General features: G+C 36.7%; 1 protein-coding gene across 1 annotated transcript in view; it reads right to left on the reverse strand.

Annotated features, from left to right (window-relative positions):
- The window catches only part of PCCA (propionyl-CoA carboxylase subunit alpha), a 353,227-nt gene that overhangs the window by 227,512 nt on the left and 102,258 nt on the right, over nucleotides 1-23,457 (reverse strand). Inside the window, exon 8 of the mRNA XM_024739985.1 lies at nucleotides 12,812-12,848. Within this exon, the coding sequence (XP_024595753.1) occupies nucleotides 12,812-12,848 (37 nt within the window). The remainder of the gene's footprint in view (nucleotides 1-12,811; nucleotides 12,849-23,457) is intronic.

Genomic DNA, 23,457 nt, shown 5'->3' on the forward strand with positions numbered 1-23,457 from the left:
AGAGCCCCAAAAAGCCATAACTACTGAGCCTGAATGCCACAACTACTGAAGCCCGCGCGCCTAGAGCCCGTGCTCCACAACAAGAGAAGCCACTGCAATGAGAAGCCCGCGCAGCGCAATGAAGAGCAGCCCCCGCTCGCCGCAACTGGAGAAAAGCCCGCGCACAGCAACAAAGACCCAGCGCAGCCAAAAATAAATTAATTAATTAATTAAAAAAAAAAAACGATTGGGAAACACTTATACAAGGTCTTTATTTCCCTAAAGAAAAGGTTCAAAGCAAAAGGAAATGAAAGTTGTTTCAGAGAGTAAAACAGTCCTCTAGATGGGCAGAACAGGCTCTGATAATGGAACGTCAGAAGAGAAAACCAAAAAATCAGGGGAGAAAAAGCCTAAGACAGGAAGGAAATCCCCAGATGAAAATTATAAATACAAGTATTATGCATTATATTAATATTTGTTATATTCCTTTACTCTCCTTTAATGTAAAACAGTTCACTTACCTTTTTGGGTTGGGGGAAGGGGAAGTTTTGAAAAATCCAAGGTGGTTTTTGTATAGAGTGGTCCACAATTTGAATTTACCTGATTGTTTTCTCATTATTAGAGTCAGAATTTTTTTTTAAATTTAATACTCTACAGCTGATGCTATACCCTCAGTCTTAAATTACACAAGAAAGCAAAGGAAAAAAAAAAGTCCATTTGTCCTTTTCCTCATAAAATTAGGTTTGATTACTTGATAAGATGGTGTCCATTAAATTTCCTCATGAAATAACATTTTCCATTTGCAATTAACAAATGATCTGTAGACTGGAGACCTGGAAACTGTGAATATCCTATACTCAATATTTCAACCAATAGTAATAATAAACATTAATGATTCTTGCTTTAACTAATTTCTACATTGTTTGAAGTAAAATGAGTTTAAAAAATGAAGATACAGTTTTTTTGCCTTCCTCAGTTTTGCTTCTCCGGTAGCTAAAAGAGTGCCTGAAGAATAACATGAAAAATAATAATCACTAAGTAAATGTACTAATTAATTTCAGTAGTTGCAAATCATTTATTTTTACTGATGTGAAATATTTCACGGTATAAGCATACTGAAGCATTATTCATTTTACTGTGAGTGAACATTCAGATCTATACACACAATGCTCCCATGAATATTTTTGTAGGCGTTGCTTGGAATACTGGGCAAGAGGTTCCTGGAGCATATGTCTAGGAGTACAACCGCTGGATGGTATGCAACTCTTATGAAGTCTTTATTTTTAACAAGTCCAATTTCTCCAATTTTATCTCCATTATCACTGTACTTAATACAAACTACCGAATCTCTTCATAGGACTCCTGTAGTAGCCTCCTAACAGAGCCCCCTACCAGTACAGTTGGTCCCATCAAACTACAAAGAGGTCAGCAAAATTTCTTTAATAAATATATATATATAAAATATATATATATATATAAAATAAATAAATATAGGATCACCTCTCTCTCCTGCCTAAAACGCTAAGGGTTTACATGGATGAATAAGCCATACATGTAAGAACCACAGATGTATAATGAAATAGAAATTATGAACTCACAGATAGGAAGTGTAGAAGGTAAAGAGAGATAGCCTAACATATACTTGTTGAATTAGAATACCACAAAAAAGGTATGTTAGACTTGCCCTAAGAAAGCTTTAAAAAAAAGTCTAACAGGTATCAACCTGAACATCAATTAACTTATCTATCAAACAAAATAAACTTGAACATCTTTTAAATAGAAATGAGAAAATCCAAATACAATATTTAACATTTACAATGTCTACAATCCAATAAAAAATTAAGAGACATGTTTGGAGGCAAAATGTGATCCACACAGAACGAAAATAGTCAACAGAAACAAACCCAGAAATGAAGAACCTTAAAACAGCTATTACAATCCTATTACAAATTACAGTCATTACAAACACTATAAGCATGGGAACGGAGTTAAAGGAAAAAGATCATGATGAGGAGAGAAACTGAAAATATTTAGAAATTAAAAATGGAATTTCCAGGTTTAAAAATAAAATGACTGAAAAGAAAAATGCAACAGTGTACAGAAAGAATTATACCATGACCAAATGGGATTTATGCCAGGTATGCAAGGCTAGTTCCACGTTCAAAAACCAGTTAATCTCCCTCATCAATAGGTTAAAGAAGAAAAACTATATGACCATATCAGCAGATGCAGAAAAGGCATTTCACAAAATCCAACAGTCATTGAGTTCAGCAAGCTAGGAATAGAAGGAAACTTCTTAGACTTCATAAAGAACATCTACAAAATACCTACAGCTAACCTCATACTTAATGGTGAGAATCTAGATGCTTTCTCCCTAAGATCAGGAACAAGGTAAGGATGTCCTTTCTTACCACTCCTACCCTACCTTATGCAATAAGACAAGAAAAAGGTAAACAAATTGGGAAGAAAGAAATACAACTTCATTAGCAGGAAATAAAACTGTCTATGAAGAAAATCTCAAAGAATCAACAACGACCACCACCAAAACAAATCTTCTAAAACTGTTGTGATTATAGCCAAGTTGCAGGACACAAGGTTAACGTACAAAAGTTGACTGCATTCCCAAATACCAGCAATTAAAACTTGAAGTTAAAAACACCATACCGGGCTTCCCTGGTGGCACAGTGGTTGGGAGTCCGCCTGCTGATACAGGGGACACGGGTTCATGCCCCGGTCTGGGAGGATCCTGCGTGCCACGGAGCGGCTGGGCCCGTGAGCCGTGGCCGCTGGGCCTGCATGTCCAGAGCCTGTGCTCCGCAGCGGGAGAGGCCGTGGCGGTGAGAGGCCCGCGTACCGCAAAAACAAAATAATACAAAATAAAAATAAAAACACCATACCATTTACATTAGCCCCCTCCAAAATAAAATACTTAGGCATAAATCTAACAAAATATGTACAGCATCTATATGTGGAAAACTACAAAACGCTGATAAATGAAATTAAGGAAGACCTAAATAAATGGAGAAAGATTCCACGTGCATGGATAGGAAGACTCAATATTGTTGAGATACCAATTCTCCCCAAACTGATCTATAGATTCAATGCAATCCCAACCAAAATCCCAGCATGTTATTTTGTGTATATCAACAAAAAGACTTTAACATTTATATAGAAAAGCAAGAGACCCATAATGGCCAACACAATATTAAAAGAGGGTAACAAACATGAAAGACTGACATTACCCAACTTCAAGACTTACTATAAAGCTAAGTAATAAAATCACCATGATATTGGTAAAAGAACAGACAAATCAATCAGTGGAATAGCATAAAAAGCCTGGAAATAAACCCACACAAATACAGTCGACTGATCCTTGACAAGAAAGCAAAAGCAGCTCAATGGAGAAAGGACAGTCTCTTCAACAAATGGTACTAGAACAACTGGACATCCATAGGCAAAAAAATGAATCTAGACACAGTCCTTATACATTTCACAAAAGTTAACTCAAAGCGGATTGTAGACCCAACTATACAATGCTAAACAATAAAATGTCTAGAAAATAAATAAGAGAAAATCTAGGTGACCTTTGGTTTGGCAATAAGTTTTTACAGACAACACCAAAAGTACAATCCATGAAAGAAAAACATTGATAAATTGGACTTCATTAAAAATAAACACTTCTGCTCTGCAAAAACACTCTTAAGAGAATGCAGACCCAAGTCACAGCCTAAGAGAAAATATCTGTAAAACATATCTGATAGAGAATTTATATCTAAAATATACAGAGCTCTTAAAACTCAAATAAGCCTATGAAAAGATCTTCAACATCCTATGTCATCAGGGAAATCCAAATTGAAACAACAATGAGATACTACTACACACCTATTAGAATGGCTAATATCCAAAATACTGACAACACCAAATGCTATCAAAGATGCAGAGCAACAGGAAACTTACTCTCGGATGGTGGGAATGAAAAGTGATCCTACCTAAAGCTAAATATAGTCTTACCACGTGACCCAGCAGTTGTAGTCCTAGATACTTACCCAACTGAGTTGAAAATTTATGTCCACACAAAAACTTGTGCACAAATGTTTATAGCTCCTCTATTCATAATTGCCAAAACCTAGAAACAACCAAGATATGCCCAACTTGAGACAACTATAAAAGACCAACCAGTATGCAGAATTCTCCCCAGGATTAGCTAAGTAAGGCCTTTGTTGAGTCTGCATCTCAACTCAATTCAACTTCTTCAATCCAGTTTCTTTCACTCCCTCACATGTGTTGGTCCCAAAAATACTCCCCAATAAAATTCCAGAGTCTGCTTCTAAGACAGGTATCCAATCTGTGGCAGAGGAGCACATTTGGAAGGCTATTACAGTGATCTAGGCAAGAGATGACACTAGCTTAAACAAAGACAACAGTAGGATAAATGGAGAAAAGCTGATGAATTCAAGATTTAGGAAATGCTGACAGTGATATGCAAATGGAAAAACCACATAACGCAATATAATAGTGAATGCTGAGCCACAGAGAAAGCCTCACTGCTGATCAAAATCGAGACCCCTCTACTTCCTGCCTCTGTGATCCAGGCCGTTTCAGATGGCACAGAACTCCTCCCCACCCCACAGTCTTACCAATGGGAAGTAAACATGTAGGATAAAGAAAATGTAAATTTTTGTTGTTTAAGGTCACATGCGAAGGGCAATAAAAATATGAAATACTGGAACTCTGATAAACTAATGACAATTGCATAGACTCAAATAAAAATTAGCACATTACTAAGTTTTCCGAGGAAATGTAATTCAAAATCTACTGGGCAATTTGGCTGTCATGCAACACTTGGCTACGCTGAAAAGTTCCTATTGTGAATACAAAGAGATAGTTCCAAGCAATTTGGGAAAATAAATTCCATCATCAATGCATTTCCCATGTTGTGTTTATTTGGTCATAATTTTCCACTTTTTACTGTTGTCTTTTAATTACAAATTAGTTATATAGTTCGTTTAGTTTTATCATTATCAATTTAGTTTTGGTATAACTTTGATTTAGCACACTTCAGACTGAGGTGATGCATATCTGTATCTATCTGCGGTCCATAATTATCCAGTAGCTAGAATGTCAACATATATGTGTTGCAGTCCAACTATGAATTATTCGTATCTACTACTACCACAGATATACACAACCTCTAACAAAGGTATGTGTAGGTGATATTTATTATCACTGAGTTTTTAACCACTGGAAAATGAAGAAGGGTGAAGTGGACACAGGATATTTTGCCTTTCCTAAGATAGCCATGCACACGTAAATATATAAATAACTATATAAATACACTGAGTTTAAATAAGAATGAACTAACATTATACACATAAAGATATAATCAAGCTGTGTTATAAGAAAGTAAACCAATACATAACAGTATTTTGTTTTAATATGGCAAAGAAAGGCAATTACATTTTTTTTGGGAAAAACTGATCTGGTCTACCTATTTCCCTCTATTCAGGCAAATAAAAAATACTAGATCCCTAACTCTGATCCAGGGATCAGAAATCAAGCACACGTCAGTGTACAGATTAGAGCAGAATGGGTTCACAGACAGAAAGTTTCCAAACAAAAACCAGTCTTAATGTCTTCACATTAGTGTCCGAACACTACGCAGAGCCTTTTGCAATAGAGTAACAGAAAAAAGAAAAGGCATGCAAGAATGAACTACAATAAAAGAAAGAGAGGGAGGCAGTGGAAACAAATATGACATGGTAAAATACAGAGAGAGAACTTGTGAAATCATGCTTAAACCCAAAATGCATATACTGGAGTAATAAAAGAAAATGTAAGTACCCAAGTGACAATGGGAAAGAAAGAAGGGACACGGAATACACGTTCCCAACTCCCAGGGACTATCATTCTAACCTTAAATGACTGCATTACTTCAGTAATAGGAAAACTGCAAAATAAAAACCTCATTCTTTAATGAATTTTACAAAGAATACTTTAACACCATTTTCTTCAACCTTAGGCATTTCTTAATAAATCTCATAAATAAATAAATAGATAGATAGATAGTAAATGTGTCTTCTACTGAGGACCAAATTGGAAAATGAATTAATGTTACTTAAGATTATGAAAAAGGTATAAATTGTAATATCTTTTCAAAGGCTTCCTCAATATATCTTTAACCACAAAGTCATACACTACATGTGAAAAGTTTTCTAAGCAGCATGAAATAAATAAAAGAAAAGATTTCAGGGCTTAGCTAAGTATTTCCATCCATCTTTAGCATGAAAAATTTGTTCTTTTATACAAAAAAAAAAAAAGAGCAACCTTTTTTTAACGTTATACCATGCCAAAAGGAAGATGAGAAGAGGCAAAGGACAAGGAAAAAATAGCCAGGGCAGAGAAGAAGAGACAAAGCAATTCCTATACACTTATCAGAGTCAGAGGCCAAGGCATATGGGAGAGCATAACTTGCACAGAATGTGAAGATATCACGTCAACACTTAGTGTGAAGGCAATACGGTTCAGGAAAAGACTCTCATACATTTAAATCTTAGATTCCTAAAAACTTCCTTTAGTCCTGCCTAGTGAATCCAAGGACAGCCTATATGAATTGATGAGCTATAGTCATTAACAACCACATACTAAATTTACTTAAATAATTCTAGATTTTTTTTTTTTTTTTTTTTTTTTTTTGGTACACAGGCCTCTCACTGTTGTGGCCTCTCCCGTTGAGGAGCACAGGCTCCGGACGCGCAGGTTCAGTGGCCACAGCTCACGGGCCCAGCCGCTCCACGGCACATGGGATCTTCCCGGACCGGGGCACGAACCCATGTCCCCTGCATCGGCAGGCGGACTCTCAACCACTGCGCCACCAGGAAAGCCCTCACTCTTCCTTTTAATAGAGAATTACTTGAGAGAAATATGTATTCTATTGTTGGGTAGAGTGTTCTATATATATTATCAGTAAGGTCTCATTGGTTTAAAGTGTTAAGATCTCTACTTCTTTATTGATCTTCTCTGTAGATATCCTACCCAGTATTTAAATTGTACTACTGAAGTCCGCAACTATTATTGTAGAACAATCTATTTCTCCTTTCAATTCTGTCAATGTTTAACCTCATATATTTTGCATCTCTGCAGTTTGGTGCATAGATGTTTATAATAGTCAATATGTTTAAAATAATCAATGTATAATGTCTTTGTCTCTTATGACAGTTTTAGGCTTTAGTTTAAGTCTGTTTTGTCTGATATTAGTATAGCCACCCCAGCTCTCCTTTGATTACTATTTGCATGGGATATCTTTTTCCATCCTTTCGCTTTTAATGTATTTCTGTCTCTGGATCTAAAGTGAGTTTCTCATAGACAGCAAAGAGTTGGATCATGTTTTTTATCCATTCTGCCAATGTCTGGCACAGTGAGATACCATTTCACACATACTAGGATGGCCATAATATTTTTTTTAAAAAAAAAGAAAGAAAAAAGAAAGTAACAAGTATTGGCAAGGATGTGAAGAAATTGGAAACCTCATACATTGCTAGTAGGAATGTAAAATGATTCAGCCACTGTGGAAAACAGTTTGGAGGTTCCTCAAAAAGTTAAACATAGATTTACCATCACAACCAGCAATTCCACACGAGGTACATACCAAAATAATTGAAAACAGGTATGCACACATATACATGTATATGCACATTCACAGCAGCACTACCTACAATAGTCAATAGCTGGAAACAACCCAATGTCCATCCGCAGGTGAATGGATAAACAAAATGTGGTATAAACACACACTGGAATATTATTTGGTCACAAAAGGAATGAAGTATTGATATATAGTAAAACATGGATGAACTCTGAAAACATAAAAGATACAAAAGGTCACATGTTTTATGATTCCATTTATATGAAATATCCACAATAGGTAAATCCATAGAAACAGAAAGTAAATTGGTGATTGTCAGGGGCCAGGAAATAAGGAGTGAATATTAATGGATAGAGAGTTTCTTTTAGGGGTAATGAAAATGTTCTGGAATTAGCCTGTGGTGATGGTTCATTAATCCTGTGCATATACTAAAAAACACTGAATTGTACACTTTGAGAGGCCAGATTTTATACTATTTAAATTTTATCTGAATTTTTAAAAATCAAATAATTAGTATAAAAATTTAGAACAGGTTGTCTCTAAATCTGAGGGGGTGATACTGACATGGAAGGAGTATGGGGGAACTTTCTGGGGTGACAGTAATGTCCAATGTCTTAGTGGGGTTTTGGGTTACACAGGGTGGGTATGCATATATCAAAATCAGCAAATACACACTTCAGACCTGTTCATGTTACTGTATATAAATTTTGCCTCAAGATAATCAAATTGTATACAAATACTGAATTAAGTTAAAGACATCTATGTTGAAGTACTTAGGGGGATGCATCCTGATATTTGCAATGTACTTTGAAATGCACCAAAATTAAAATGGATTAACCAATGGATAGATAAGCGATAAAGCAAACCTAGCAAAAGATTAATAGTGGAGTGTTGGTGTTGGGTATATAGGTATACATTGTAAAAGTCTTTCAAAATGTTGTATGATTTAAAATTTTCAAAATAACACATTGAGGAAAAAGTTAAAAAACAAGAAAAATATCCAAAAGGCATGAGTACTTTGCAGAGATTTGGAATATAGTTATAAAACAGAATTACTGAGTGGTAATGTTAGAGTGTCTTCTCTTGAAGACATGACATTTAAGCCAAGATATGAAAGGCTACAAGGAGCCATCTATGTGAAGATATCAGCAAGAGTGTTCCAGGCTTCCCACCCCACCCCAAAAAATCTTATTCTAAGGCCCTGAAGTTTGATGTAATCAAGAGAGCCAGTTTAGGGACCTTCCTGGTGACGCAGTGGTTAAGAATCCGCCTACCAATGCAGGGGACACAGGTTCGAGCCCTGGTGCCGGAAGATCCCACATGCCACGGAGCAACTAAGCCCGTGCGCCACAACTACTGAGCCTGCACTCTAGAGCCCGCGAGCCACAACTACTGAAGCTCGTGCGCCTAGAGCCCGTGCTTTGCAACAAGAGAAGCCACGAAGAGTAGCCCCCGCTCGCCACAACTAGAGAAAGTCCATGTGCAGCAACAAAGACCCAAAGCAGCCAAAAATAAATAAATTTAAAAAAACAAAGCCAGTGTGACTGAAGTATGGTAGGCAAGGAAGGGAGTAGTATAAAATGAGATTGGAGAGAAAGGCAGGTGTCAAATCATTTGGGGCTTGTAGTCACAGTAAGGAATTTTAATTTTATCTAAGTGCAACGGAAAGTCATTAACGGGTTTAAAGCTGGGATCAACTGGGTGGGATGAGATGGGGTGTGTCCGTATTATTTAGAGTTTTAAAATATCACACTGACTGCTATGTGAAGAATGGCTTTGAAGTGTTTAAGAAAAGAAGTAGGAAAACTATTATAGTCCCTGCAAGAACAATGGTAGTTTGGAGGAGAGTGCTGGTAGTCAAGATAGTGAGTAGTGAATATGGGAGATATTTTGAATGAAGACGTGACAGTATCTATTGATAGACTGACAATAGGATGACAGGGGAAAAGGCACCAGGATAGATCTTGGATTTTAGCTTTAGCCACTGAGTGAATGGAGTGACATCTACCGAGATGTAGAAACCGTGGGAGAAGCAGGTTTGGAGTATGGTGGATCTGAGGATCAAAAAAATTTTTCTTAAATTGGGTACGATTTGTGACTGTAAGGAAGACAGGCAGAAGAAAAGAAAACAATCAGAGTAATCTGGAAGTTGTTAAAGAACAGGGTTTAGATTTACAAATTCTTTTCCTTTTAAGAATCAATTTTGGCTTGATTGTATTAAGGACCTTTGATCCAGTAAAAAGCTCAAACTTTAATGCAAATCAAGCTTACTGATTGCTGTTGCCTATCTCTGGGGTTAAAGATAAACTGGGGATCAATAGCCCTGTATCTTTAAACTTAAGAGAGGTCAAAAGGAAAAAATCAGGAGTGAGAATGAGGGAGACAAGGAAGCCCAAAAAACAAGTACATAGAAGTAACATATTAAGTCTTAACTGTCTCTCACCCTGTCAATGATAAGGTGCTGTCTGATTCTTAAATTCCACATATAACACGATTAAGTGCCTTATACTATTTTACACAAAGTGGTAACTCAAATTTTAGCTCTCAACCTCTAATACCATTAGTTTTCCAAAGTATATTGAAAAATCCATGCTCTTTGGAGCTAAATGACCCTAAATTTAAAGTAGCCCACCACTCAGTAGCTCTGTGACCTTGAGCAAATTACTTACCATTTCTAATCCTCAGTTTCTTAAATGTAAATGAAAATAATTAACCCAAGAATTAGCATTAGAAATAACATTCACAAAGTGCCTGCTACAAGGAAAAAATGCTCCATAAACAAGAGCTACTATTATGCAAAAGGCACCTAATTCATCAATGCTCAACCCGGTAGTTTCCTCCTTAGGTAGCCCAGATCCCTGTTTCCAGAAAAGAAGTACAGATGAGAGAGAGAAGGGAACCACAGAAAAGACAATTTCATTTTCACCATGTAACACAGAAAGAAGTAAAACAGAGAAATCTGTGAATAGGCATGACAAATGGACCATCCGCAACCGACAAATGGACCATCCGCAACCTACAAATGGATAGGTTCAAAGGTTGATTATATAATTCAGTTGTTTAGAACTGGGAACATACTTTCCCAGGGAATCAATGTTCAATTCAACTCTCAGACAAACTCACAAGAAGTCATCAAAATCGTAATGTAGTTAAAATGTGATATATCTCAATAAAATTAGTAGAAAACTGATGAATCAACCAAACAATACAGAAAACCAAGAAACTTTAATAATATGTAATTTAACTTATTTTAGAAGCTGGCACTTGAGGGAAAAGGTTTTATGGGAGGTTTCAGTAGTGATTCAGAGGGGGTTTCAGGGAAATTTCAAAAGCTTTATAAGGCTGATGACCCTGGTTCTTTATTATGTTTTACTTCACCTCAAATTTTATGGCTTCCCTTTCTTTCAGCATAAGCAAAACACTAGCACTCTTATACTTAATAGCCATGATTGCGATCATTCATTTCACGAATGAGAAGGAGCAACTGGGGAAGAACTACAGGAAAGACAGGAAAGAAGAAGGACCATAACGGATGTGCCCAAATATAAAGAAAAGAGCCTTCAATTGAATTAGATAAACTCAGTAAGTAAAAAACTGAAGGGGGTTGAGGGTGGTTAAGTACAGCACTAAAATAGTAAGGGAGGAAAAAGCCAGGTGATGAGAACTGATCAGAGTCCCACCATGATTCACTGGTTATTTTAAAGGTCACAATTTTTTTTTTCCTTAAAGTGGAAGACAAAAAAAGAGCAAGCAAAGCAACCTGCCACTTATACAAAGGGAATTCTCAAGAGCTGAAGATTCATAATTAAAATTGTGACACACCAACAGAATTCAAGATTTTCTCCTAACCCCTTATTTCTCTAAATTCCTCCAAATATTCTGTTCTTTTTATGTAGATACTATTGTGATAACAGCATTATTATGTCCTGTTATACAGATGATAATAATATCTAAACTAGAACTAGAAAGATGACTTTTGACATTTACAATTACACAACAGAATAAAATTATTTTAGGAAAGTCTCCTCAAAAGCCAGCAGACATGTTATAGCCTCTTAGGCTATGAGGAATGCAGTGATTTCAAACCAGAGAGAGAAGCTTTTGATTTTCTTAAAGACATAAACCACAAATCAGTTCCATGTAGTCCAACCTATATTCAGAATCTAGCAACTCTTCCTGAGAAGTACTGAGATGCTTTTTGATGCTTTTTGAAGCCCGAAGAAATGATTAATGAAGAGATGTTATAGTCAGATAAAATAAGATTTTCTAGGGCTTGGTCTTAAGTCCAGGATCTATATCAGTCAAATCAGCCAAAGTAAATGCTCTCCAAATGAATAAAATAATTCTAAATAATCAGAGAAAACAGGACTAAAGAAATGTTAATGTGGGATGCTGAAAAGCTTGGCCCCATCAGTGCAGGAATGCTAAGATGCTGTGATTTCCTAACTACCAAGCATTGTCTAATTTCTCTCATCTACCTACAAATTTTTGTCAAATGTAAACAAATATGAAATGATTAATAAAACTGTAAAATTACTTAATAGCATTACTAATCTATGATAACAGTATGCCCATGCATTTTCTTAATTAACAGGTATTGAAAATACAATGTCAAGAGTGCCAGGAATATTTTTGAAAATAAAAAGTCAGGGAGCACTGCCCCAGTATAATTATACATACAACAGGCAAGTAAAACAGTCATTAAAACGTCCTTCAGTTTACCTTTTACTCCAATTTAGAATATTCTGTTCTCACATCCTATTTTCTCTTTCCTAGCAAGATTTTTAAGTTGATATTTAAATTCTTAGGAAAAGGTAAAAACTTGAAGAGCCTTGTCAAATATGAAATCTTCATGTTAATCACGTATGTCCTTTAGTAAGTTGCATTCAACTACATATATATAAATTTACATTACATCCAATCTCAAGAACTATTAAGACAATTCCTTCTTTTAATTAGCCAGTGATTTTCTCTTACAAAGGAACTATAATTAAGGTCAAATTACTCTTTAAAGTTCCCTTTAATAATAGAATATGGTAATTCCGCTAATAAATTCTTCCAGAGGAACAAGTAATCAGAAACCTGAAACTATTAAACTATTATTTGCTCTTCGGGAATTACGTATTACATGTTTACTCAACCATATCTGCTAAAAGACATAGAAATCCTACCAAAGTTAATTTAAGAACTTACCAATTTCCCTTGCAATTCTGACAGCTTCATCTGCATCCTGTAAAAGCAGGAAATGAGACCCAACATTAATCCCATCAACCATTGCACAATGTCTTTAGGGCAGTCATATATTGTACTACTGCCTCCTCCGATTCATTTAATGTTCAATTTTACAACCTTCTAACTCTTTTTATTCAGAGAAATGTAAAATTAATACCATAAGTGGAATGTAAATTCTACCTCATCCTTATTATATTAAGAAACTCAAAGCAGTTTGAAATGAGCTGGCAGGAAGCACTACCAGAATTGCCAAGTGATTTGGTGCAGTTGCTGGAATTTAACGGCAGAATTTAGATGTTTACAATCAATACTGAACCATAAATCAGATCATTAAAGCTTGTCCACAGCCAGCTTGTTTCTGTCTCTGATATTTATATGTCATGTTTTCCTTGATTCTGTCAGCAGGGGGAGTTGATTCTCTATTGTTTGGGAGGAGATCAACAGATTTTCCAGAAACAAAAAAGTAAATTTCTAGTATCTATAGGAATTGCCAATTGTTCCCCTCAAAAAATTCCTTTAGTAATCTCCATTACTTTTTCTTTTTTCTTTCTTTTTTTTGGGGGGTACATATTTTATCTTTACCAGTTACATCTTGTTAATGTAAATTAAAACCTGAAATTCAATGAACCATCTAGTGGGGGGGGGGGGCCTTCCAAAAAGCCAAGGAAAGAAAAGGCATTCTAAAACAGTACAAGGTAACACTGTAAATCAACTCTACTTCAATAAAAATTTTAAAAATAAAAATAAATAAAACAGCACAAGGTAAAAGTTTATGAATGTAAGGATTACTTACTGCTAAATATCAACCAATGCCACTGAATGGACCAAAACTTCCCTTGAATCTAAACCATCATTAATTCTCACCTAACACGTCCAACACAGGACATTTCCCCCAGATAACAGTAAAGAGAAAGCTGAAAAGATTGTAAGTCCAAGTAAATCCTAGTAAATTTAACTTTTTAAATAATTCAGTGACATACACTAAACTATTACAGGGAATGACAATAATGTTTTGAAACCATCAGCTGGTAAGAATGCCTGAATTTTTAGAAAATAACTTTAAAATATCAAAGTAAAGGTTGGTATTTTTTAAGCTTTTAAGCTAATACTTTAAAAATGTAGAGTAACCATGTCAGCATCCTCCCCCCCAAATGGGAGGGCGGGGGATGTTTATAACTGCTTCATTCATGTCTAATAAAAAAAAAAAATCTTCCTTAAAAGTCTTCAGTACCTAATAACATCCCCTGAATAAGGAGGTTGGCAGGGGAAGTTGTCAGAAAAATTTAATTTCCTTTCATTAGCCAGTCTGCTCCACAAATAGGTGCTTGTTAAGTTCAAAGCAGTCCTGAAAGCAACATCAGTTTTAAGTCTTTTTTTTTTTTTTTTAACTCCAAGCAGTCACATCTGCTAATGAGATTTTCCAAATAACAATTGTTTTCAAGTCAGAGATAAATCTATACTTTCCATTCTACCCCCACAAAAAATCAAGGTTTACTGCTTTATTACACCTTGCTGTTTTCACTGACCTTACATTCTCCAAATTTTAGCTTAAAGGGATAAAAATCCATGAAAAGGGTCATTTAATAATGTTAGTGGTTTCCACACATTGAGTTTGAAGGTTCTTTGTTCAAGCCAGTGACAGTTATTGGAGAATACTTCCCCTTAATAGCCTCTCTGTCAGGAAGTGTTAAACCTGCCAAATGCGGACAATTAGTGCCTCGCGAACAAAACACAGGAAGAGTGCTGGCTCATGGAGACTGGATTATAAGAAGACTAGAAGGAAACTTTTAACATGTCTTTTCTTTCAAAAGTGTAATAGTATATTTGCAAAAGATACTCAGAGAGAAAAAACACTGCTATCTAAAAGGTTCATTACCTTGAAAAAACTAACAGGCAATGTTAGTTCATTAGTAATATTGTAATACGTATTTATATATACATATTATGGATGGACTGTGTACAGAGAGATACATGTTTACACAAAGCAAAACTTCTAAAAATTCTTTAGCTGCTACAAATCCAACACTTCAATAAACTGCCACAAAACAATCTTGTGTTTTAACTAATCAGTATGCTTAAGTTTTCTTACTATGAAAAGCAAATTCTACTAAATGACCTTCCAAGTAAAATCAAACTGTCTTTAAAATTAATTTTTCACTTGTCATTCATTCATCCCAAAATATTTAATTGAGCATATATTATGTACTAGACATTAAAAATCTCTATTATCAGTTTCAACAATAAACTATTAAGTATACCTAGCTCCAATATGTTCTTTCAGCACATATACAAAACTACTTTTAAAGAGATAAAAAGGTCCTATGTGTTGGGGTTGGCCAAAAAGTTCATTCGGGTTTTGCCGTGCAATGTTACAGAAAAACCCAAACGAACTTTTTGGCCAGCCCAATAGCTCCAAATTCAATGGCACTGACACATCCCACAGTATAACTTCCCTGTAGGGCTATAGGTAGAAAAAATTTTTGTAGTAAAAAAAAAAAAAAAAAAATTGAACCAACAAGAAAAAGACCAACAATCATCTGACGAGGAAAGAGTTGCAGGACAGTATTAAGCTACATAATTCTAAAACAGCAGCAGTTCAAGAAATGGAGAAAGAGGAAAGAAGCCAACAGAACCAGTAACCATTTCTTCTACTCCTCTATTTCAGCACAGCTTACATTAAGTGAGCTCTATCATCCAACTGAAGAATAAAACAGTAAAAAATTCTGTTTTATAGAGAGTATGATGGGAGAGGTAGGTGATGCTGCTATAACCAAATAAGTAGATCACAACAATGTAAAAAGGAGCTAAAAAACTTGGATGCTTTTTCTGCAGGCCCAATTTATCTGTTAATGGTCTGTAGCACCCACCTGTGAGACAGCAAAGTCCAGCAGCTAAGAGCATAGATACTGGAGCCCAAAGGCATAGGCTCCAATGCTGGCTCAGTGACAGTGAACGCATTACCTACCAGTATGCCTCTATGGAATTAGGTTTCCTCATCTGTAAGATGGACATAATATCTCATAGGGTTATTAAGAAGATGAAATTAGTAACAGCTGAAACACACTAGAACAGAGTCTGGCAAATAGTAAGCACTCAGTTAAGGTTGGCAATATGTGATAAAATGGGCAGCCCGCACCCCCAACTATCAAGTTTGTTCCTTTCCTGCCTGCCCTTGGTTGTCCTATCCTGTGGTCATCACTCACTCTCTGAACCTGTATGATACAGAACTAATACTGGCACTACAATACTGAAAAAGTGTGCACTTGTACCTCCAGTGCCCTTCACTGGATCAGATGATCCGAGTACTCTTTACAGCTGGTAAGCAGGGTCCTTCTTGGGCAGGGAAGGGAAGTAAAATCTATAACAAAGACAGGCAAATTCAAGTAGTCCTCCCTGATGTTAAACACCCAATTTATTTCTACAGTGACAGTAGTGTCCAATACTGGCTCCACCACCCACAATTCAGGCCACACCTCTCCCTTCTCACTTGCTACATACAGCCTACTTACCAACCCTGAATTCTGTACTCACTGGATGAGAGTCCTGCTACTCATCAGTATGGGAAGCTACTTAGTTTACTTTCCTCAGCTGGTTCTGAACAAATCAGTGACTGTTTCTGAAGAAAACAAAAAAATCATTGCTTCAAGACACAATGGGCATGGGGCTTCCCTGGCGGTCCAGTGGTTAAGACTTCGCCTTCCAGTGCAGGGGGTGCAGGTTCAATCCCTGGTTGGAAGCTAAGATCCCACATGCATGCCTCAGTGGCCAAAAAACCAAAACATAAAACAGAAGCAATACTGTAACAAATTCAATAAAGACTTTAAAAAAGGTCCACATCAAAACAAAAAAAAAGACAACTATGGGTAAAAGCTCTATCTGTACACAAAAAGCATCCTCAAACTATTCTGCATTCATATACAAAGTAAAGCAAAAGTTTCAACAATCCTGGGTTCAGGAGATAGGTTCCAGCTGATTCTATTTTCCAGATAATTCCAGGTCAAACAGAAGACTCTTTTAATTTATTGATATTTTCAAATCTAAAATTTAGTACACGTTTCTCTTATTGTAAAACAGCATAATAAACATAACTGAACCCTTTTTCAAAAATATAAAGCCTTTGAAGCATCATCAGGAAAGTTATTCTCAGTTTAGCAGGAGAAAAGGATACTGATGTCTAATGTTGTACTTTTTAATTACTAGGACACAGCTTTCCGATTTTTTGGTTTTTTAAATGATTCCCTTCACACTAGTTTTTTGTTGTTATTATTTGGCTCTTTCTGCTAAAGCAAAAGTGCAGTGTTTAAAATCTGGCTAATCAGGTGATAAAAACAATTACTACTTTAAACCTACACTACATAATTTATAAAATTTATAAACATAATTTATAAACCTACACTGCGTAATTTATAATTTATAAACAGAACACGAGAAACTCAGAGAAGTCTAATAAATTTCCTGGTAAACTGGTAGGTATTAGAACCAAATGCAGCAATTTAATCTTTGTTGATTCCTCCCTCTGCTTCACACCTGACATCTAACATCACAAAATCTTACAGATTCAACTTCCAGTGTCTCCCTATACCATCTACTTGGCTCCATCCTAATACCTTATTTTAGGCCCCCTAACATTTCTTGTCTGGGTTAAAGGAAGAGCATTCTAATTTGTCTACCAACCTCAAGTTTTGCACTGCTCCAATCCATTTTCCACATCACAATCAAAATAAGTTTTCTAATTCCACAATTTTTATCATGTTAAATAACTCTTCTGCATGAAACCATTCAGAAGCTCCCAAAGGCACAAAAATAACCTCCACATCCAGATGCATAGCATTCAAAGTCATACATATCTGGATCCTAATTCTCTCTCCAGCCCTGTCTTAACTACAACCCCTCACACTTGCATACCTGCAGTTTGCTAAAGTTCTCACGGTCTCCCAGCTCCAAGCTTTCACAAGATATTTTCACTGACCATAATGCTGCATCTCCATCAATTCCCCTTGCTTTTTAGCTAACTCACTACTACTCAGACTTCAGGTTATCCCTTAAATATCCTTCCATTGGAAGTTCTGCCACGACGCCCTTAAACTAGGGTAGGTGCCCCTCCTACATGGGCCCAACATACTCTGAGCTTCACATTATTAAAATGTATTAAATTGCCTGTCTATCTGTAGGTCTCCCTAAGGGGACCTAAGGGGACTTGAAGCTCTTTGAAATCAGCGTCTGCGGCTTGTTATTTTTCGCTAAACAAGTGGGCTGGGATTCCAACCCTGTCTTCCAACAGCTTCAGATGAACACTCTTCATTCATTCTGCTCTCAAGTTCCTGAGATCAAGTTAATAAGATACTGAAGAAAATGAAAGGCAAATACTCATACCAGATGACTACTTGAATACTTGACTACTTTAAATGACACTTTAAAACATTAGTTTCTCTCTAATGAAAAGGGTAACTCAAGAACAAGACAAAAGGAAACCGTTCCAGAAGACTCCTTAAGTACTACACACAATGTTTTAAAAGAATGTGGGAAACCATCTCCATATAACGTCCCAATAACATTCAAAATAATCAAATGGAAAAGGAACAAATGTTTTAAGGAGAAATATAACAAACTGAAACCACATTAATTTACTCAAGTACTTGGAGGAAAAAAAGTAGACTATAGTTGCCAAGAAAAAGAATTGTTAAAAAAAAAAAAGAATTGCTTTAAAAATACCACAGATCAATGGGAGAAAAAAAAACATATGGATTTTTAAAAGATGGAATTATCTATAATTAGCACATAGTCTTCCAATGCAAAAGTATTGCTTAATGCAGTTGCTAAAACGACAAGGTATTCCAAAAATTTACACTATTTATCTGCATCAGCAAACCTCTATCTGCATAGATACCACCAAAAGCAATCTTTTACCTAACAAATCTAAACTACAAAATGTGAAAAGTAGTGAAGTTCCAAATGAATGTGGAATTACTACACAAGGATTCTAAAGTAACCAAATTTAACAGAAAAAAAAAATGTAGTCTCATATCAGAAATAATTAAAAGCAAACTATAAATAAAACTAGTATTAACATTTGTCTGAAAAACGAAGGGGCATTCCTTACAGTCATTTTTAAATGCTTATCTGAAAACTATATCCTGCAGGTTCAGTTGTGGTTTAACAAATTAATTCAGACAAGAGGTGTTAGGAACTGTATACCATACTTAACACAGGTAATGAGAGTCTATCATCATTTGAGAGTGTAACAGGATCTTAAAAAATCACCTAAGGCATACCAGGAGACAACACTGACAAGAGAGTGGATTTATTTTCTTCAACTTTCTACTTTTCCCTATTTTCCAAATTAACCGAGGTTGGAAATTCAAATGCAGATTGTCAAATGCAGCCTCCCTGAAAAGACAACCAAAAAAACCTGTTGATCAAGCAAAACCAAGTTTACTACCTACTACAGTAAAGGATACCATCACCTTGAAGCAATCTTGGAGGTTCCACTGGAATCAGTTCAAGACCTACTAAAAGCCACAGTTCAAGATCCTAGCTTCAAAAACTGCAGTGCTCCTCTGATGCCCACTGAGCCCCCCACGCTCAGGGGTCTCCCCAACCACAATGGTGAGAAAAATCTCACATTGGGGAGAGCTTCAAAAAATCCTCAACATTTTTGTTTTTTTGTTTTTGTTTTTTTTTTTTTGCAGTACGCGGGCCTCTCACTGCTGTGACCTCTCCCGTTGCGGAGCACAGGCTCCGGATGCGCAGGCTCAGCGGCCATGGCTCACAGGCCTAGCCGCTCCGCGGCATGTGGGATCTTCCCGGACCGGGGCATGAACCCGCGTCCCCTGCATCGGCAGGTGGACTCTCAACCACTGCGCCACCAGGGAAGCCCCCTCAACATTTTTTGTTCTGAGTCCATAAGACGAAGTTCATATGGAAGAAGACAAGCATAGGACCTATAAGTTCATGTTCATGTGTCCAGGAGCCAGTGACTTCAGAAGGTTTCAAGGGTATCCAAATAGGACAAAATTTGCCTTGAAACCCATATCAAAACCTTGAAAATTTTCCCCTGTCTTGACTCATTTTTTTTGTCCATGGGAGTCTGAGTCTGGAAGAGATCTCCCCTCCAAATCCTAAACCACCAAGGCACTGCACACTGTCAGGTCTGCAGTTAGAGATGGCCAACCATTATTTGGTAAGCCACTGCAAGACTTTCGTAAACAGGTTTGTCTCAGGATGCCTGTGCTGTAAGTCAGACTACTCCTCAAATGTATTAAATCTGTAACTCAAATTCATGTTCTTATCTTTCTAGATGGCATAATTTCACCACGGATAGTTTAGAATTATAATAGACTCTTTCATCAGCTTTTGGTATGAATGATTCATCTGAGAGGCACACCTTAGGGGAAAACAGGGAAGCAAACTCTCAAACACCTAGTGTTCTGCATTACTAGGTGCAGAATAAACTAATGGCCTTACAGATAAAATTAGATGCTCCCGCTCCAGAAATTAATATCAGTCTTTTGATAAAGACACCTGCAGATTTTACAACCAGAAGTAACAATGAGTAAACAATTGTTCTGTATTAGCCAAGAAAATGACGGAAAAAAATATAACAGGCTATGTTCCAAAAGCGAATCAAGTACCCATTTCAGTCATCAACTCAAAAGGAGAAATTTCACTAATTATTACTTATTGATACTGGCGGTATACTATCAAACTTAAATCCCTCCATCATTACAGAAGCTCTCTCTCAGCGACAACAAATTACTCAGATAATGGTTATCTCTAATATTCCTCACATTTCCCGTGTCCCAGCCCCCTACTGTCACCTTTGAACCTTTATTCAAGGAACATTCCTTCCTCCTATGAGACACTACACACACTGACTTCATAAGAAAGAATCTACAATGCAAACAGAATTCCCAGATCAAATGCTCTCCTAATGACCTTGTCCTTGAACTCCTGAGGACTCTGCTACTAATCATCAAGACAGAATTAATCTGGACTCTGACTCATCACTACCCTTGTGACTAAATCAAGCCCAAACTGACGATCTCAAGAAGGCCAGATTTCTTGCTCAGGAAAAAAAAACAATTATACCGGAAGTATTAGGGCTGAATAGACCAAGGTTCATAAAACCACTACCCAAACTCTCTAAAACGAGAATGTAAAGAAGGACTAAAACCCAATAGTTGACAGCCTAATAAAGAAAAAACTTGTCATACTCTGCTCAGGGCCTTTCAAGGCTGCAATCAAGGTATGGGCCAGACTGCATTTGCATTTGGAGGCTCAACTGGGGACAAATCCAAGTTCATTCAGGTGACTGGCAGAATTTATTTCCTTGAGGCTGTAAGACTGAGGGCCCCACCGTTTTGCTGGCTCTCGAATAGAGATCATCTTTACTTAGATGCTCAGAAGCTGTCTGCAGTTCACTGCCATGTGGGTTTCCTCAATATGGCTGTTCCCTTCATCAAGCCAGCACCTAGAATCTGTTCTCTAGTCTCCTAAAATGGAGTCTTTTATGATAAAACATAATCACAGGAGTGACACTCAATTACTTTGCCCTATTAACGTAAGTGAACGCAGTGATATTCCATCACCTTTGCCATATAATGTAACTTAATTAAGGGAGTGACGTGCCATCACCCTTTGCCATAGTCTCTTAGTTAGAGAAGCGAATCACAGGTTTTACCCAAACTGAAGAGGAGTGGATTACACAAAGGCTTGGACGCCTGGAAGTTCCTCAAAAAGTTAAGCATAGACTTATCATATGACCCAGCAATTCTACTCCTGAGTATATACGCAAAAGAACTTAAAAGAGGTATTCAAACAACAGGTATCCTACCCTCCAACATTCCCTCTCCCCGTTCCCTGTCTTATGTTTCTTATTTTATTATTTATTATTTGTCTCCTTTTTCTATAGCAAAAGCTCAATGAGGGCAGGAATATTTTTTTGTTTTGGTCTGCTTTGATCCCTACTATATCCTATATCCATAGCACTTCAAACAATGTTAGACAAACAGTGTGCACTTGTTAAATATTTACTGAATAGATAAGTAAACAAATAATTTTAAATGTGGTAAATGAAGTACAGGGTATTAAGGGAAAATTCAGTAGAGGCCTTAATCTAACACATACAGTCAAGGAATGCCTCTGTGAGAAATGTATGTTTAAGCCAAGACCTAAACTATGTGTAGAAGACAGTCAGGAGTGAAGACCGAAGCAGAATCAACACTCATGTGTCAGAATTATGAACAGAAGTTTCAAAAATCTAAAAGATGTCATACATGGTCGGTACATCCAGTGCCAAGGGTAAGCTGGCACAGTATCAGTTTGAAGAGAGAAACAAAGGCCAGCTATTCAAAGGATTTAAATGAGTAGTCATTCAAGAGTTTTTAAACACAGGCATGTGATCAAATCTGGATTTCTGAAACATCACTCAAGCTTTAGTGTCGAAATTTAACTGGACGGGACCAAGACTGGCTACAAGGGGACTTCCCTGGTGGTCCAGAGGCTAGGACTCTGCGCTCCCAGTGCAAGGGGCCCAGGTTCGATCCCTGGTCAGGGAACTAGATCCCACACACCGCAACTAAGACTTCGCATGCCGCACTAAAGATCCCCCATGCCCTGACTAGGACTCGGCGCAGCCAAATAAATAAATATTTAAAAAATAAAAAAGACTGGCTACAGGGAGAGCAATTGGAAGGCTGATGAAGTAATCCAGACTATATGATGTTAGTTGGAACTTGGAATTAGTGTGAGGAAAAAAATAAAAGTAATAGATCAGAAAGATACTTAAGTGAATTCTCTGTAGCGGTATTTATTAGGAACTCCAAGCTTCTAGCTTGTGAAATGGTGTGGAAAATGCCAGCACCTTCTCAGGCAAGAAAGGAAAAAATGAGAAGTTTACAGCAGGAGTCAGCAAACTTTTTCTGAATAGGCCAGGTAGTAAATATTCCAGACTTTGTGGGTCTCTGACACAATTACTCAACTCAGCCATTATCATGGAAAAGCAGCCATGGACAACATATAAAGGAAAGAGCATGGCTGTGTTCCAATAAAATTTTATTTACAAAAACAGGAGTGCCTGGAGCCACACAGAATGCCAATCCCTGGCTAGAGAGAAAACGATGAGTTCAGCTTCAACTTGTTACTTTTATGGTGCCTCAAAGGCATCAGGTAGACCTGTTTAAGAAGCAACTGGATATGCAGTTCTAAGGCAATGTCTAGAACAGATATACAGGTGTGAGATGTGAAGCCATAAAAGTAAGTTATATTGCTTAGAATGAGTTTGTCCAATAAGAGAAAACCCATAGTAAAACCAACATTTAAGGGACAAAGGTAGGAAGAATAATCAGCATGAAACTAAGAAGAAGCATTTAAACAAGCCAAAAATACAAAAACAAAACTGGAATGGAGTAATGTGCCAGAAGTGAGTATTTCGAGAAGGAAAGAGTAACCAAGAGACTGAAATGCTTTGAAGAGACTGAGAAGACCAGGATTAAAAAATACACACTGAGAGGGAAGAGATATGGGAACATATGTATATGTATAACTGATTCACTTTGTTATAAAGCAGAAACTAACACACCAATGGTAAAGCAATTATACTCCAATAA

This window comes from Neophocaena asiaeorientalis, unplaced genomic scaffold (genome assembly GCF_003031525.2).
Source record: "Neophocaena asiaeorientalis asiaeorientalis breed wild unplaced genomic scaffold, Neophocaena_asiaeorientalis_V1.1 scaffold9, whole genome shotgun sequence".
Lineage (NCBI taxonomy): Eukaryota > Metazoa > Chordata > Mammalia > Artiodactyla > Phocoenidae > Neophocaena > Neophocaena asiaeorientalis.